Source organism: Anguilla anguilla, chromosome 17 (assembly GCF_013347855.1).
Source record: "Anguilla anguilla isolate fAngAng1 chromosome 17, fAngAng1.pri, whole genome shotgun sequence".
Classification (NCBI taxonomy): domain Eukaryota; kingdom Metazoa; phylum Chordata; class Actinopteri; order Anguilliformes; family Anguillidae; genus Anguilla; species Anguilla anguilla.
In genome coordinates, this window is record NC_049217.1 from 7,771,897 (window position 1) to 7,791,525 (window position 19,629).

At 41.6% G+C, this 19,629-nt stretch overlaps 1 protein-coding gene across 2 annotated transcripts in view; it reads right to left on the bottom strand.

The window, feature by feature from the left end:
* LOC118216733 (transmembrane protease serine 9-like) overlaps positions 1–18,249 on the bottom strand; it is a 29,226-nt gene extending 10,977 nt beyond the window's left edge. Inside the window, exons 1-6 of one of the 2 annotated variants that reach the window (XM_035398173.1) lie at positions 18,147–18,249; positions 15,662–15,682; positions 13,469–13,631; positions 13,003–13,274; positions 12,564–12,703; positions 12,094–12,310 (exon numbers count right to left, since the gene is read on the bottom strand). In XM_035398173.1, the coding sequence (XP_035254064.1) occupies positions 12,094–12,310; positions 12,564–12,703; positions 13,003–13,274; positions 13,469–13,631; positions 15,662–15,682; positions 18,147–18,201 (868 nt within the window). In that variant the 5' untranslated portion in view covers positions 18,202–18,249. Of the gene's footprint in view, positions 1–775; positions 797–3,492; positions 3,615–12,093; positions 12,311–12,563; positions 12,704–13,002; positions 13,275–13,468; positions 13,632–15,661; positions 15,683–18,146 lie in introns of those variants that run through there. The other variant, XM_035398172.1, reaches the window with a different exon arrangement.
* Between the last annotated feature and the right edge of the window lie 1,380 nt (positions 18,250–19,629).

Below are 19,629 nucleotides of genomic sequence, written 5' to 3' on the forward strand. Positions count from 1 at the left end.
TGTGTTCCTGGGGACACTGTCATGCTGAAAGGGTTGGGGGCACTGTCATGCCCAGACTGTTGCCAAAAAGTTGGAAGCACAGAATTGTCTAGAATGTCATTGCATTAAGATTTGCCTTCACTGCAACTAGGGGACCTAAAAATCATGAAAACAGCCCCAGACCAAGGGGTGTCCAGACTCTATGACCAAACGTATCAGAATATGTACTGCCTGCATTTCCAAATATAGTGGAGTGAATGAGAGATCTCATAAAGGGCATAAATAGAGAGGTTTTAGTATCGGCTTGTAAGAGTATGTAGACTATGTAAAAAAACTGTTAGAATTTCTAAATTGTGAATCCAATATTTAAACAAATACCCTCTAATAACAGCTAGAATTTAACTTCATATGAATTGGCTGATTTCAAACTGAACTTCATGGGCCAGTTTTGTGGACACAGATAAAGCATAGTCCTAGACTAAGTTCAAATTTATATTTAAATTCTCCAAACTAAATTCCTCATTCTCTGCTTTAGAGCCAGAGTGCAGCCACCAGAGTACGTAGTACAATACGTAGTCTGCACCAGCCTAAGTGTGCCGGATAGCGGACTGCGGGCCGAGCTAGCGGTCTGTGGAGACGAGGTTCTCAGGTTCTGATTCCCCACTGAGCTGGAGCCCAGACATTGCAGCATATTTTCTCTGATCTCAAAAACAATTTGAACGGAGAGGTACACAGACAATGACTTCACATAAGGAAGACAACAGAAAACTCTGTGACAAAATGGAAGCAAACTTACCATTCTGCTGTGAGTGAGATCCTGAAAGACAAGAGGACGACAACTTAGCTGAATCTCGTTAGCAGTGAATAGTCAGTTTACAGAAAACTGTTCCTGTAGGGCAGTTTGCTTGGCAATTGCTTATAAAAAATGTGTAATTCAAACCTGCTGCTGGTAATAGCCATGCTTTAGAAACAAGGAAAATATTTATTCATATAGTAAATACCCCACTCTGTGAAGAAAATGTATTCATTTAGTATTCAATACTTTGTTCTCCCCTAAATGGTTTGACATTTGGCAGATCGGTATTCACTATTAAGAAATATCCTGTCATGTCTGCTGTTTGTTCTATGTCTATATAAGAGACTAACCGAAAAAGGCAAATGGACATTTCAAGTATTTCAAGAAAGACAGCAGACAGGAAATAATGCCAGGTGATTCCCAGTATCTGCATCAGCGCTCAGTGACATGAGGAATGCTCTATTGTACCATAGAGTGGCTAGTTGAGTGACACATTCCATTGATGTGCGTCAGACAGGATTTGAGTGAAATACAACATGATAATCTATCATGCTGTGTCTTTGGTTACATTCCCGGTAACACTTAAATAACTGACTCTCTGTTTTTACAGACATGATTTTTATTATTATTATTATTATTATTATTATTATTATTATTTGATAGGTTACTTTAAGTTAGCATGCTACACTGATTCAACCCCAAATCCCACAGAGGAAAATGTTGTCCTGGATCTTCAATAACATAACACTGAATCATCGTTGAAAATCAAAGCAAAATGTTCCGATATGAAAGCAACAGCTTCCCCACCAGGACCCTGAATAACCACAGTCAAATCCATCATCTTGGTTATTTCCATGCTTAAGCGAGGCTGTGTTTAATATTTAATAATTAACATTTAATAGTCAATTAAGTTTCTCCATTTGAATTGCGTGACTTCCAGCCCGTCTATGAGAACCCTTGTGTATTCTGATTACGGAAAACACAGATTTAAGTTCCATAATTTTTTTCTGACACAGATTCTTGGCTCATTACCATTTGCATTGTTCTTAAACTCTTCTAGCTGTATTAGATCTTTTTAACTGACTGAGTTAGTTTAAATTTTTGATCGCAGCTTTGTTTTTATTTGATCTCTGGGGTACAGTATATCTTGCCTCCAACTATTATCTTTCTTCTTTTCTTATTTTATCTCTGTTTTGTTACTTCTGTATAACACTTCCTGCTATTTTACTGAAAGGTGCTATAAAAATAATGTTTATTGTTATATTACAAGAAAATGCAAATATTCCACTTTTCACAAGCTTATTTTGTCAAGTTCGTTTCAGTAATAACTTAAATAACTGAGCCTTGTTCATAACTAATTCTTTCTTTCAGGAAAAAATGTTGATTGAACAGCTTTCATTTTCCACAAATGGTTTAAATTCAATGATCAACGGTTCAGTTTTAGCATTTTTATGTTCACTGATCTCAGCTGTAAGCCTATTAATTAATTGATGCAAAATGTTATCGTTCAAAATTATTTCCCACAGCACGTTAAAATCATTAAAGGAAATTAAATCATTAATTGTCCGGGAACTAATTTGACTGGTCGAAATTGATATGGGGTATTCATTCATTGTAACAGCAATATCATCAATATCCATTTCTGACATAAAGTGCCCTTAAGAGGATAAACAATCCCTCATCATACACTAACATATCTCATTTAATATTTAGCTTATCATTCTTCAGAAATTTCAGTTACGGTTGGAACACGACCAGTACTGCAGGATGTTCCAGGACACGAATTGAGATCCCCTGTGGAACATTATCAGGATTATGTGAGGCTACATTTAAAGCGAGGATCTCAAACTCCAGTCTTGGAGGGCAGCAGGGCCTACAAATATGTGGCTTCTTTACTATCAGCCACCTATTTTAGGCCTCAATGTGTGTGTGGGTTCTTTAGCCAATTGAGACAAAGTGTGTGGGCTCTTTAGCCAATCAGGACAAAGTGTGTGGACTCTTTATCCATCCACTGACTTAACCAGACAGACACGACAGCTTTCCAAGATTTGAGCTTGAGATCAATTTATTTTTACTATGTACCTTTACTACTGAATTGTCAAAAAATCTCAATTTTGTCCCAAAATGGCACAAGAAACACCAGATCCAACTGAGGGAGAAATCCTACAAAATGTCCTGACACAGAAACGACAAAAAATACTAATCCTGAAGCAGATTGCAGTTGTTTTAATGTTGTCCTTTTAGTGCCGTGCTGAATAATTAGCTACTGCTATTATTAAAATATGTCTATATTTTATCCCAGATGTTTGAAACAATACTCTTTATCTAAATTGTTTGACTGTTGCAAACATTACAGGCATTTAGCAGACGCTCTTATCCAGAGTGACTTACACAACTTTTTACATAGCATTTTACATTGTATCCATTTATACAGCTGGATATATATACTGAAGCAATGCAGGTTAAGTACCTTGCTCAAGGGTACAATGGCAGTGTCCTTACCCGGGAATTGAACCGGCGACCTTTCAGTTACAAGCCCAGTTCCTTACCCACTGTGCCACACTCCGTCCAAACAACGTGCACCAAAACTGCAAGCTTTTCTAGCATGTCTCTTTTTAATTGAGTGCAGAGACACAGATAATATTGCTTGCAATTAAAGACAATTCTGTTACAAACAAAAAAAGCCTTACAGGCTTTTATGTAAATTGGACACTTACCTGTTGCCAGAAGGATAAGAACAGTCACCACACAGATTCCTCTCCAAATTGCCATTTTGCTGAGTGAAGTTCTTAGTCGGCGTCTCTCTTTAAATGCCTCTCCTCTTTCTGTCTACCTGTTTACACCTCCCTCACTATGTATACCTGTAACCTAAACACGCCTCCTTGTGTCAACAACAAAAAAAAAAACATTAGCCTCTTCCTGTTCTTGCCCCTCTTTCATTTGCGTTGTACCAATGTACAAACCCTTGTACTAAAAAACTAAAAAACTATTCAAGTATTCATAAACACAGAGCAGGGTAATAACTAGCAGCCAGTATTCATAAACACAGAGCGGGGTAATAGCTAGCAGCCAGTATTCATAAACACAGAATGGGGTAATAACTAGCAGCCAGTATTCATAAACACAGAATGGGGTAATAACTAGCAGCCAGTATTCATAAACACAGAATGGGGTAATAGCTAGCAGCCAGTATTCATAAACACAGAATGGGGTAATAACTACAGCCAGTATTCATAAACACAGAATGGGGTAATAACTAGCAGCCAGTATTCATAAACAGGGTAATAATCCATTTCACAGGCAGCCAGGGTCCACTTAAATCCGAAAGAATTAAGATAAGCTCCTGACACTATGAACATTCCGAGGCTTCGTATTGGTTCTGTATCACTTTGGTGACACATTTGGATTTTTTAAAGGTGGTTACAATTATTTTCTAAATCACTGCTACAAGCTGACGGCATGTTTATCTTTATGTCAAATGATCGAGAATGTGTTTGACAAACAAGTTTCACAAGTATTATTCTTAACCACAGATACAAGTCTGATTATATCACATCCATTACTCATTTTCCAGTAATATTAATATCCTTCCACACCTTCTTCTCCAACGGATTGTTGTTTTTTTGACTCAAGCAAAAATTGATCAATGGATTTATTGATCAACTCTGATTTTCTTTTGTCAGAGACCAACCATAGCACCAGCTCAGAGAAATTATGGATATCCATTAATTAAACGTTTTGATAATGACCAAAATGGTATTTATAATGTCTATAAAGTGTTTGATACAGTCAGCCATATGTTTCCAGTTCAAAGTTTAAAAAACGTTTGGCACCAGAAATAATGCTGCTGTTTGGATCTAAAGTGGAATCACAACAGAAACGCAATGAACAAGACTCTGAATGACAGAATGATAAATGTTTGGCATTGGACTCCATATTACACAAGCCTTTAAGAGTATACTTCAATTTTTTTACCATTTGTCATGAATATTCTCTAAATGCCAGTGTGGAGAACGAAGAATATGGATGTCCACAATTTTTAATAATGTCGATAAAATGTACACAATTTTGCGATGCAAATGAAAATGTTTTTTTTTTTTTCAATCACCTATAACCTAATAACTGGATATATCTGATGGTATTAAGCATTATATAAATATAACAAATATAATATATAAGACTAGACAATACAATTTAGACTATATCACTGGCACGTTATATCGTTTGATTACCAGCTAGTAACCGTTTCGTGGCTGAAACAACGATGTTGTCATAGAGACAAGACAGTTGGAAATCCTTTAATCATAAAGGGGACCTTTTTTTTGGTTAATTGGGTAGTTCCGTTATTGGTGGAGTTATCGGTAAACTAAAGAGTTCCGGTCCGGTTGAATTATGGTAAAAAGAGACATGGGGACATTGGGAAGGGAACGTTGGCCTTCAAAAAATAGAATTTAGAATTCATACTATGGCTCATTGAGTTGGACAAAAATGTTTGTGGAGACGAGGGGACTGCTTGTTTTGTGTCTCACTCTCAACCATCGATGGCGCCTGTGGTTCCAGCACTGGTTGTGGACATGGAGCGGTGGAAGGAGGAGGTGTGAGCAGAGCTGCGGCAGTGTCCTTACCCGGGAATTGAACCGGCGACCTTTCAGTTGCAAGCCCAGTTCCTTACCCACTGTGCCACACTCCGTCCAAACAACGTGCACCAAAACTGCAAGCTTTTCTAGCAGGACACTCTCTCCCTGCCCTGGCAGCGCCCCCCTGGCCACGGTGTCCCGCATCGCCCCCTCACAGATACAGGGTGGGTGCGACCTGGTGCTGCGGACCCCCCGCCCGGGGGAGGTGCAGGTGGATGTGCGGACCGCGCAGGCGCCCCTAGGGGTGGGGAGCCCTCTGCCTCCTCCGGAGTTGGAGGGCCTCACCCCTGAGCAGCAGCATTGGGATTGGAGTCTGCTGGAGCGGTAGGCAGGAGTGTACGTGGCTCATGAGGAGGACTTTGGCCGGACCGAGGTAAGAGGTAATATACCATCAGATACCTACCGGTGATACTCCCCCTTGTCGTGAACGGTATCGCCCTCCTCCCCCAGGTCTGTACTGGGAGCTGCGGTCCTTGGTGCAAGGGATGCTGGAGAGCGGGGTGATCACCGAGAGTTCGAGTCCCTGGGTTGTCCTGGTCCAGAAAAAGGACGGCGCATGGCGTTCCGGCGCAAGGTGGAATTACAAGCTGACATCTTTTTCTGGAGTAAGACCGGACCAGAAGCTGCTGCACACGTGTTGTTGACGGCGTTGTTGGCCTTTTTAGTACAGTCTGGCTTGATTGAGAATTAATTCATACAGTAGGTGAGAGGATAAGCTTTCTAACCATGTATAACACGACTAATTTTGGTTTTGGAATATCAGTTTATAGAGGACAACCAAAGGTTTTCTCATCATCGCATTCAATGCATTCACTCTTTGTTAGCACTAGCAGTCAATGACGCTGCACCTGACGAAACGTCGTCAACGATTTTGCGTAATATCTTGTGAAGTACTATTATTATTGAGGACTTCTGGGTATGCTTAAGCCATATGTTTGTTGATGTACCTAGCTGACAACGTTTTCATTTGTAATTTTGCATTTGGAATATCGTTTTTATCGCGTTCACTTCCGCATTCAGCTATAACCTTTCTGGCGGCTAAGTCGCCAGGAAACCTCGTTTGAACAACACAATCCGTGCATGTACGTCTTCGTCAAGGTCTTGTCTACATTGTGGTACAAAGCATTTGAGGTTTACGAATGTGTGTTTTCTGTAATTACGACGAAAAGGGAAATATGCACCGTCTCTGGATTCTGAATTCCCAGTAGACAATGCAGGTCAAACCTATTGACAACTGCATTACGTGTGCAAAGCCGACCAATGCTGTAACTTCATCTCTCACATGTCTATTACGTCACATTTCCCATTCATTCTTGATGAATCTTGCTGGATTCATTTATTTATTATATTGTACATCCACTTTTAGGCATGTGGATGTACAATATAATAAATGAATTAATTAATGCTTTGGACCTTAGGGTGATCAAGAACATCAAGAAACACATTTAATTAGACTCTTTTTATATTATTTTTATTTATAGATTACATATATTCAATTATATATATATATATATATATATATATATATATATATATATATGTACACACACACACACATATACATATATACAACACCTGAGTACTTAAATGGCTTCAGATATGATTTCCATGGACATGATTTACAATTTACCAAAATTTTAATAGGTATACAGAACAGTGTGTATTGCGTAGAGCATATTTCCATTTCAGGCACATAATAATCAAGGCAATACATTTAATTGTGAATTATGAAAACAATACAGTATTAATAAAAAAAAGTTACTACAGTACTACAGGGATTTGGTGATCTGTTAATTTGCCATACTATGGAAATTACACTTTATGGTCTTTTCGCAACAGCCATCTACAGTCCCTCAGGTGAGACACACACTGGCCAGCCAGGAGTACTGCAAGAGCTCATTTTAGAGTCATTAAAAATAGTTTTATTGTTGTAAACATTCAAACACATGACCATTTTCATGCATTCATGCATGCGTTCACCGAACAGAGTGTAATATTGACCTCTGCATAGATACCCAGCATGTCCTCTGCCTGCTAACAGGTACCACAAGTAAGAGGCAGAGCGGCCCCTACTGGAAAAAGAAGGAAATGCGCAGTAGAACAGAAGAGAGCCCTGTTACTGACAGGGTACTGAAAAGCTAAGGTAAAACGCCAAAGAAACCGTGACCAGTGATGCCAAGCAGCGCAGAAAGCATCTTCAGACCAGCTAAGCTTTATTCCTTTGGAAGCTGGGGTGGGGTGTGCAGTGGGGGTTGGGGGGTCTTAGTCTATGCAAGCAATTTATTCTGTAATTCAGATAAGTTTGTTCAGTGTCTCCCATCTGACAGTGACGGCTACGTTGAGATATTGGGCTGTCCATAAATTATCTATACACAGGATAAATATAACAATGAAAAACCCAATTTACTTCAAAAGCATACATTGACAACTCACCAACAGAGCATCAGTATTTATAGATAAAATGATCTCTAGTGCAACAGGGTGCTGTAAACACAGCAAAGGTGAGTGAATGTGTCACTATTCTTCACACACACACACACACACACACACACACACAGTAATACAGTCTGTTCTAAATATTTTGTGTCATCAAGTGTTTACTTGTTCCTCCATTTTATATCACACAGTACCATAGCTGCAACTTACTACTGCAGATTTAAAAAACACACACAAGTGCACGCGTCCCTAAAAACACACACTGCAATTCCATGAGGAGTCACTATTGCACAGTGAGGATGCCCTGGAGACTGAAACCCTCCCTCCTTCCCTGCATAGGCCTGAGGAAACCCCGCCCACAGCAGGCACCGACAGCGTCAGGATCCAGTTCTGAACTGTGGAGTGCAGCACTGCCCCAGGACTAGTGCTTTTGCTTCCTGTGAGCTTAACCATAATGAATATACAAAGAATACATTCAAAAAATCTGCCACTGAACCTGTCCATAAGCATCTCTGATATAACCCGGGTAAAATTTTCTTGAGTTTAATATATTTAATGCATTCTTGGTATATTTCGGAAAGTTTGAAAAACAGTAACAGGTTAGTGGTACCCTAGCCAGCCAGTACGCAGCACAAACAGCTGCATGGTCCTAGCTTGAGCAACTGGACAGAAAGCCAAGGAAGAGAGGGAGTAGGAGGACGGAGGAGAGAGGGAGAAGGTGAGCGGCCTCGCTCGTCGTTTTGGAAACGGAGGGGCCGGAGGACGGTGCCGGGGTGATGGGGGAGGCCGGGGGAGGGAAGCTGCCCACATTCTCGCGGAGGAACATGGAAAACGTGGCTGATTTGGTGAAAACCTGGACAGCGGGGTCCATTCTGCTTCTGCTGCTGCTGCTGTTCTGAGTGGCATTACTGCTGCCGTCCACTGTGATCACTGCCACCTGGACCCAGGAATTGCCCTGCTTACACACCAAGGGCCCGCCCTCATCTCCCTGGAGACGGAAACGCCCACGCACGCACACGCCCGCACACACACACACACACACGCACACGCACGCACACACACACACACACACACACACACATGCACACAAACACACACGCACACACACACACACACACATGTGCACACGCAATGCATGCACACACACACAAACACGCACATGCACACACATGCACACGCACACACAAACACGCACACGCACGCACACACATGTACACACACACACACACATGCACACACGAACAGAAGCACACACAAACACGCACACGAACACACATGCACATGCACACAAACATGCACACGCACACACACATGCACACACACACACACACACGGGGCAGAGAGTGAGAGAGAGAGAATGAGAAATTACACATGATATACAAGGTGTCACACCAAATAAAGTAATGAATCGTGTCTGAGGACAGAAGGGCGGTTGAGAGAGCGCTGTGCCGTGTAGTCACCTGCTGCAGTGGCAGAAGTTGAGTGCAGATGTTTTCGGAGGAGGAGCCGTTCCCACAGCTGGCTATGGTGGTCTGGAACTCCTGCAGAATTTGCTGCGCTGTAGAGGGGAGTGTGTGTCACTCAACACTGATCCACTCTGCTCAGGCCACTGAGACACTCAACACTGATCTGCTCTGCTCAGGCCACTGAGATACTCAACAGTGATCCACTCTGCTCAGGCCACTGAGATACTCAACACTGATCCACTCTGCTCAGGCCACTGAGATACTCAACACTGATCCACTCTGCTCACATCACTGAGATACTCAACACTGATCCACTCTGCTCACAGCACTGAGATACTCAACACTGATCCACTCTGCTCAGGCCACTGAGATACTCAACACTGATCCACTCTGCTCACAGCACTGAGATACTCAACACTGATCTGCTCTGCTCAGGCCACTGAGATACTCAACACTGATCCACTCTGCTCACATCACTGAGATACTCAACACTGATCCACTCTGCTCACAGCACTGAGATACTCAACACTGATCTGCTCTGCTCAGGCCACTGAGATACTCAACACTGATCCACTCTGCTCACATCACTGAGATACTCAACACTGATCCACTCTGCTCACAGCACTGAGATACTCAACACTGATCCACTCTGCTCACAGCACTGACCAACGTTTCCCAGCATGCATTCAACTACAAACCCCAGGTTAGATACAAATAGGTTTCTGCATATTGTAGGACCAGCAATGATAGCGGTAACTGCACGCGGGGGAAACAGGAAACAGGAAGCCGTTCTCACGCGTGCGCTCACCTCCTCCCTGGCCGGCTCCCCAGCCGGTCACCCAGCACTGTGTTCCTACGCCAAAGCCCGTGCCGACGAGGTCCACGCACACCGGCTGGATGTAGTCGGTGAGCGTCGGCTTGCCGGCCAGCTTCAACAGCGCTACGTTGGCGCCGGTCCGGTTGCTCAGGGTGATGTTCGACACGTTCACGGCCATCTGGAAGGGGTTGGATCCGTTCTGGCTCAGACGACCCAAAAACACGGTCCATTCCGCAGTGTTGGGATTGTGGCTACGGATGGGAACGAGTCCCATAAATTTAAAGGCTGCAATCTAAATCATTTTCAATAGTTATACCATATACAAAGAGACAAACAAAACGTCAAAAAGCCAAGTGAACTCAAGAACACTTTGGTAAACAGAAACGTTTATCAAAGCGTCATCTCATGTTGTTTCTGTTTCAGTTCTGTCACTGCCAAATTCACATCGTTCCATTTCTCGGGGAATAAATTAATGGTGGTGTTTTCACTCAAACCTTCACAGGATATGTTGTTGTTCCATTCCATTTCTCCTGGTGCCTTTAGGCTGAAATCGCGTTTATCCTGGTGCATTAAGGCTGAAATCGCGTTTCTCCTGGTGCATTAAGGCTGAAATCGCATTTATCCTGGTGCTTTAAGGCTGAAATTGCGTTTCTCCTGTTTGCTGTGCTCATGGTTTTGTCCGAGCTGACATCCAGCTCTACGGCAGTGTCTCACGACCCCCGCGTGCTTATTGGGGGAGGTTCATGGTCGGTAGAATGTTTGTGACAGAAGAATATGCATGCAGGAGTGTTTACAGATTCCACACCAGGAAAAATATGACCTGGACTACTCCCAAACGCGATTCAGAGCAGAATCATTCTCACTCAATTCATATCTGATCTCTTCTGCTTGGACAACGAAAGGGGTCAGTTTGTTGTCAATTCAGACGGTTCCAGAAATGAATTGAAATTTTGTTCATGAACTGATGACAGCCACAGTAACCTCTGTGGTATTTATATTTTTTGCGGAGGATGCATTGGTGCGGGTGTCTACCTGCCAGGTCTAGGCAGCGATGCGACGGGTCCGCTTGGGTATTTACCTGGAGAAACACTGTGAGGCGCTCATGACGAACTCCTCAGAGACGAGGGTGCCCCCGCAGACGTGGGAGCCGTTCCTTTGCAGACTGACCTGCCAGGGCCACGCCCCGCTCGCTGCCAGGCCACTCCCCGCGCCAACGCGGCTGTTCAGGGGAGCGCTGCCGCACACCACAGCTGAAGGAACAGAGGGAAGAGTTACTACAACACCCAGAATGCATCAGTCAAGATGGTCTAACTCAACCTGTGCGTGTGTGTGTTTTAGTGTGCGTTTTAGAGGTCTGAGGCTGCCGAAGCTCAACCCAAACCAGCCCAACAAGCTCTGGCCAAATTTGAAGCCCGCTGCCCGACAGAACATGATCACAGAAATAACCAGCCCACGACACCATACAACGTAATAGAACAGAAGACAATGCAGCATTTAGCCTACCACAGGAAAGTTGCCAGGGAAGTGCTTGTGCGGGTGCAGAGCAAAGCTTCTAGTTTTTTAGGTTATACTCAATTAGCGAATTAAAACATCTGTGACTGAGCTCTCACGCTTAGTTAAAACACGTTTTTCCATGGGTTAAATAAGTGTGTCACTTGACCTCTGCAACACATGAGCTACGCCGTTCTATCTGTGAGTCTTCATAAATTATGTTTGTGAATGGAGGAATCATTAATATTTTCATGTTCACCGTGATCAGATTAGGTTAGCTAGCTAGGTTTAGTGCCTGTTTGCCTTTTGCTAAACGCGACGTTAAAGAGTTTAAAGAAGTTAATGTGTTTAATCTGAATGGGCGAAATGGCTGCGTGCCTATTAGGGTGCAGATAAAAGCTTAACACTCACGTTTGGGGGTGGTGGTGGAACGCTGGGGGACGGAAAGTACGAAGGGAGGCAGGCCTGGGCATGTGACGCTGTCGTCACTGTTTGTCCCGCTGGATGTGAATCTGACGAAACCTGGGGCGTTTGTCTTAATAGTGGACGTGATCCAGGCCTGATAGCGGGACACCCTGGTGTAAACCCCCGGCAAATTAGGACGTGCGCAGCCTTCTCCGAAGCTGACGACTCCTGACTGGACCCAGAGCGAGCCCTGCTTGCTCACCATCGGACCCCCGGAGTCTCCCTGCTCACAACAGAGAGAGACCCTCAGTACCACTTCCCCAGTTTGGATATTTTTTTGTTTCTGTGAATGGGTAAATTTTTCACATACAGTGAGTGTATCAATAACGTAATGACTTAAATCACAGTTTTAACACAGCACCATAGCATCATTCGGACTAACTTGAAATATCTCTATGGACACACCATTTTAATATGTAAATTAGAGATGTTTTCCTTTAACTTTCATAGGTGTAAAAACATGGAAAATATTGCACCTGACATGAATCTTTGCCTCCTTCCAGTAGGCCAGCGCAGATCATGTTGCTGGTGATGGAACCGACTCCATTTAGGCAGTTACATTTTCGGTTCCCCACCACGGGAATTTCTACCTCCTGCAGAACATTAGCCAGTGACCCTGCAGAGACACAAGATCAAAACTTACACAGGCCTCTATGAAGGAGTAGTGAGTCCTGCTGTAGACGGGAAGAGAATACAGCGGGTTACACGCAAGTGATATTATTAGTTTAAGTGCAGAAAGGCAGTAATGCCATTATGAGACAATGCTGTTTTGTCTGTATAAGAGCCAAGAAACAAGCCACCTCACATCAAAGCTTCTGTCAAGGTAAAATTAAAACCTGTATTAATGGGTCTTTGTGAGACCTGGGATGGATGCTTAAAAAACAAGATGGAATGAGCTACGATCGACTCGCTTACCGTCTTCGCTGAGTGTGCCGAAGCCGGTGACCCAGCTGTCGGTGCCGTTATAGAATGTGCTGCCGTCTGCCGCCAGGCATACGGGCAAAATGTAGTTGCTGAAGCCGACGATGGAGGACAGCTCCAGCAGGGCCATGTCGTTGTCGTTGGTCGCGCTGTTGTATTTGGGATGACGGATGATCCTTGTGACCGTTCTACTCTGTTCATGTAGGTTGGTGCCCGACTGGACCTGCCGACCCACATAAACGCGCCAGTGTGCCGGATTTGAGTCGCTGAGGAGACAGAGAGAGCGAATGGCGATAAAATAGAATTCAGAACTGATGCTAAACTGTCACCGCAGCCCTCAATTCCTCCGCGCAGAATGGCTTCCAAACAAATCGACAGCCATCAGCAATATCACCGTATTACTGGAACTTCTTTAATGGTCAAATTCATATTTATGAAAAAATTACCTATAATTCCTCACCTCCTGAAGCAATGAGCAGCAGACAGCACCCATTTGTTGTTGATGAGAGACCCTCCACACACATGACTCCCGCTCAGTTGCAGACTGACTTGCCAAGGCCAGCTTCCCTCTGGGGCGTCCTCACCCCCCACAATCCTGGTGTTGAGGGCTGGCCTTCCGCACACTTGCAGACAAAAAGACAGAGGAGCATGAAGGCTGAATGATCAACAGCCACACTTCCACAGTCAGCCCAGTCAGGTTAAGCCCTCTTGTCAAACGCTCTTCTCTACTTCCTTCTCCATCATTGGGTGAAATATCTCTCTAAATCCCACCCATGCAAGGCCTCGTTTGGTGTTCACGCCATATTTCATTGAAATATGCGTTAATACATGAAGTGAACCGTGATTAACCTGCCTTCAATCTTAGCCCCTCCCCCACTCCACCCCAATCATAGACAATTTTAGCAGAGACTGGTCAGGTGCTAGCATTAGCCGTAATGCTCGTACAAATGAAGGGTAGCAACAAATAGCAAATCTGTCATTCGTTGTGATTGGCCTCACTATGGATTATGGGTATTTTTGCTACGAAGGAGTGCTCAGCCTGTTACTGGCTGAAAAAATGAATTGAAATCAATTGGGAACTTCATTAAGGATGCAACTTAAACCCTGATAATAACGATGAGAAATATTTTATTCCCATTTTCTCTTCATGCACGAAAGAAAACTTGTGTGCCCCAATGTATGGCAAATCATGAGGCGTGACAACTAATATTTATCCAGCTGAAAATGCGGTTTTGACATGGTGCTCCACTTTTGGTGCTGCAATATTTTATTATAACAGAAGTATAATGGCACCTTATATTAGGGTGAATATGGTATACAGTGTAAGCCTGAAGGAAGTGTTCTTTTAGACATTGATAGTCGCCGTCGTATTCATATTTTTATTGTCTTTTTTCTGCCAACTGAGTTAGACATTATAGACTATATTATGTATATAATTCTGAATATTTAAACATAAAAGTAACTAGTTACTTCAAAAAAAAAACTATTTTAAATTGAGTTACTTTTAGCCATGTTGTGTATGTGGACAGCTGACATCCAACATCTCATCCAAAATTATGGGCATTAATTTAGAGTTGGTCCACCCTTTGCTGCTATAACAACCTCCACTCTTCTGGGAAGACTTTATACTAGATGTTGGAGCATTGCTGCAGGGATTTGCTTCCATTCAGCCAGAAGAGCATTACTGAGGTTGGGCACTGAATTGGCAATTAGGCCTGGCTCACATTTGGCTTTCCAGTTGATTCAAAAAGTGTTGGATGGGGTTGGGGTCAGGGCTCTGTACAGGCCAGTAAAGTTCTTCCACGCTGATCATGACAAAACAATTTCTTTATGGATCTCGCTGTGTTCCTGGGGGCAATGTCATGCTGAAAGGGAATCCCCAAACTGTCGCCACAAAGTGTCCACACAGAATTGTCTAGAATGTCATTGCATTAAGATTTGCCTTCACTGCAACTAAGGGACCTAAAAATCACGAAAACAGCCCCAGACCAAGGGGTGTCCAGACTCTATGACCAAACGTATCAGAATATGCACTGCCTGCATTTCCAAATATAGTGGAGTGAATGAGAGATCTCATAAAGGGCATAAATAGAGAGGTTTTAGTATCGCCTTGTAAGAGCATACTAAACATGGCTTCTTCATTTTTTGTCCCTATCTTTCTAGATGCCCTTAATTAGACTATGTAAAGAAATGGTTAGAATTTCAAAATTGTGAATCCAATATTTAAACAAATACCCTCTAATAACAGCTAGAATTTAACTTCATATGAATTGGCTGATTTCAAACTGAACTTTATGGGCCAGTTTTGTGGACACAGATAAAGCATAGTCCTAGACTAAGTTCAAATTTATATTTAAATTCTCCAAACTAAATTCCTCATTCTCTGCTTTAGAGCCAGAGTGCAGCCACCAGAGTACGTAGTACAATACGTAGTCTGCACCAGCCTAAGTGTGCCGGATAGCGGACTGCGGGCCGAGCTTGCGGTCTGTGGAGACGAGGTTCTCAGGTCCTGATTCCCCACTGAGCTAGAGCCCAGACATTGCAGCATATTTTCTGTGATTTCAAAAACAATTTGAACGGAGAGGTACACAGACAATGACTTCACCTAAGGAAGTCAATAGAAAACTCTGTGACAAAATGGAAGCAAACTTACCATTCTGCTGTGAGTGAGATCCTGAAAGACAAGAGGATGACAACTTAACTGAATCTCGTTAGCAGTGAATAGTCAGTTTACAGAAAACTGTTCCAGTTTGCTTGGCAATTGCTTATAAAAAATGTGTAATTCAAACCTGCTGCTGGTAATAGCCATGCTTTAGAAACAAGGAAAATATTTATTCATATAGTAAATACCCCACTCTGTGAAGAAAATGTATTCATTTAGTATTCAATACTTTGTTCTCCCCTAAATGGTTTGACATTTGGCAGATCGGTATTCACTATTAAGAAATATCCTGTCATGTCTGCTGTTTGTTCTATGTCTATATAAGAGACTAACCGAAAAAGGCAAATGGACATTTCAAGTATTTCAAGAAAGACAGCAGACTTTCTGAAAGGGAATAATGCCAGGTGATTCCCAGTATCTGCATCAGCGCTCAGTGACATGAGGAATGCTCTATTGTACCATAGAGTGGCTAGTTGAGTGACACATTCCATCGATGTGCGTCAGACAGGATTTGAGTGAAATACAGCATGATAATCTATCATGCTGTGTCTTTGGTTACATTCCCGGTACCACTTAAATAACTGACTCTCTGTTTTTACAGACATGATTTTTATAATTATTATTATTATTATTATTTGATAGGTTACTTTCAGTTAGCATGCTACACTGATTCAACCCCAAATCCCACAGAGGAAAATGTTGTCCTGGATCTTCAATAACATAACACTGAATCATCGTTGAAAATCAAAGCAAAATGTTCCGATATGAAAGCAACAGCTTCCCCACCAGGACCCTGAATAACCACAGTCAAATCCATCATCTTGGTTATTTCCATGCTTAAGCGAGGCTGTGTTTAATATTTAATAATTAACATTTAATAGTCAATTAAGTTTCTCCATTTGAATTGCGTGACTTCCAGCCCGTCTATGAGAACCCTTGTGTATTCTGATTACTGAAAACACAGATTTAAGTTCCATAATTTTTTCTGACACAGATTCTTGGCTCATTACCATTTGCATTGTTCTTAAACTCTTCTAGCTGTATTAGATCTTTTTAACTGACTGAGTTAGTTTAAATTTTTGATCGCAGCTTTGTTTTTATTTGATCTCTGGGGTACTGTATATCTTGCCTCCAACTATTATCTTTCTTCTTTTCTTATTTTATCTCTGTTTTGTTACTTCTGTATAACACTTCCTGCTATTTTACTGAAAGGTGCTATAAAAATAATGTTTATTGTTATATTACAAGAAAATGCAAATGTTCCACTTTTCACAAGCTTATTTTGTCAAGTTAGTTTTAGTAATAACTTAAATAACTGAGCCTTGTTCATAACTAATTCTTTCTTTCAGGAAAAAATGTTGATTGAACAGCTTTCATTTTCCACAAATGGTTTAAATTCAATGATCAACGGTTCAGTTTTAGCATTTTTATGTTCACTGATCTCAGCTGTAAGCCTATTAATTAATTGATGCAAAATGTTATCGTTCAAAATTATTTCCCACAGCACGTTAAAATCATTAAAGGAATTTAAATCATTAATTGTCTGGGAACTAATTTGACTGGTCGAAATTAATATGGGGTATTCATTCATTGTAACCGCAATATCATCAATATCCATTTCTGACATAATGTACCCTTAAGAGGATAAACAATCCCTCATCATACACTAACATATGTCATTAAAAAGAAATGTTTAGCTTATCATTCTTCAGAAATTTCAGTTAAGGTTGGAACACGACCAGTACTGCAGGGTGTTCCAGGACACGAATTGAGATCCCCTGTGGAACATTATCAGGATTATGTGAGGCTACATTTAAAGCGAGGATCTCAAACTCCAGCCCTGGAGGGCAGCAGTGCCCACAAATATGTGGCTTCTTTACTATCAGCCACCTATTTAGGCCTCAGGACAATGTGTGTGTGGTTTAGCCAATCGAGACAAAGTGTGTGGGCTCTTTAGCCAATCAGGACAAAGTGTTTGGACTCTTTATCCATCCACTGACTTAACCAGACAGACACGACAGCTTTCCAAGATTTGAGCTTGAGATCAATTTCTTTTTACTAGGTACCTTTACTACTGAATTGTCAAAAAATCTCAATTTTGTCCCAAAATGGCACAAGAAACACCAGATCCAACTGAGGGAGAAATCCTACAAAATGTCCTGACACAGAAACGACAAAAACTACTAATCCTGAAGCAGATTGCAGTTGTTTTAATGTTGTCCTTTTAGTGCCGTGCTGAATAATTAGCTACTGCTATTATTAAAATATGCCTATATTTTATCCCAGATGTTTGAAACAATACTCTTTATCTAAATTGTTTGACTGTTGCAAACAATGTGCACCAAAACTGCAAGCTTTTCTAGCATGGCTCTTTTTAATTGAGTGCAGAGACACAGATAATATTGCTTGCAATTAAAGACAATTCTGTTACAAACAAAAAAAGCCTTACGGGCTTTTATGTAAATTGGACACTTACCTGTTGCCAGAAGGATAAGAACAGTCACCACACAGATTCCTCTCCAAATTGCCATTTTGCTGAGTGAAGTTCTTAGTCGGCGTCTTTCTTTAAATGCCTCTCCTCTTTCTGTCTACCTGTTTACAGCTCCCTCACTATGTATACCTGTAACCTAAACACGCCTCCTTGTGTCAACAACAACAACAAAAAAACATTAGCCTCTTCCTGTTCTTGCCCCTCTTTCATTTGCGTTGAACCAATGTACAAACCCTTGTACTAAAAGACTAAAAAACTATTCAAGTATTCATAAACACAGAGCAGGGTAATAACTAGCAGCCAATATTCATAAACACAGAGCAGGGTAATAACTAGCAGCCAATATTCATAAACTCAGAGCAGGATAATAACTAGCAGCCAGTATTCATACACACAGAGCAGGGTAATAGCTAGCAGCCAGTATTCATAAACACAGAATGGGGTAATAACTAGCAGCCAGTATTCATAAACACAGAATGGGGTAATAACTAGCAGCCAGTATTCATAAACACAGAATGGGGTAATAACTAGCAGCCAGTATTCATAAACACAGAATGGGGTAATAACTAGCAGCCAGTATTCATAAACAGGGTAATGATCCATTTCACAGGCAGCCAGGGTCCACTTAAATCCGAAAGAATTAAGATAAGCTCCTGACACTATGAACATTCCGAGGCTTCGTATTGGTTCAGTATCACTTTGGTGACACATTTGGATTTTTTAAAGGTGGTTACAATAGTTTGCAAAATCACTGCTACAAGCTAATGGCATGTTTATCTTTATGTCAGATGATCGAGGATGTGTTTGACAAACAGGTTTCCCAAGTATTTTTCTTAACCACAGATACAAGTCTGATTATATCACATCCATTACTCATTTTCCAGTAATATTAATATCCTTCCACACCTTCTTCTCCAACAGATTGTTGTTTTTTATGACTCAAGCAAAAATTGATCAATGGATTTATTGATCAACTCTGATTTTCTTTTGTCAGAGACCAACCATAGCACCAGCTCAGAGAAATTATGGATATCCATTAATTAAACGTTTTGATAATGACCAAAATGCTATTTATAATGTCTATAGACTGTTTGATACAGTCAGCCATATGTTTCCAGTTCAAAGTTTAAAAAACGTTTGGCACCAGAAATAATGCTGCTGTTTGGATCTAAAGTGGAATCACAACAGAAACGCAATGAACGAGACTCTGAATGACAGAATGATAAATGCTTGGCATTGGACTCCATATTACACAAGCCTTTAAGAGTATACTTCAATTTTTTACCATTTGTCATATTGGTAAAATATTCTCTAAATGCCAGTGTGGAGAACGAAGAATATGGATGTCCACAATTTTTAATAATGTCGATAAAATGTACACAATTTTGCGATGCAAATAAAAATGTTTTTTTTTTTTTTCAATCACCTATAACCTAATAACTGGATATATCTGATGGTATTAAGCATT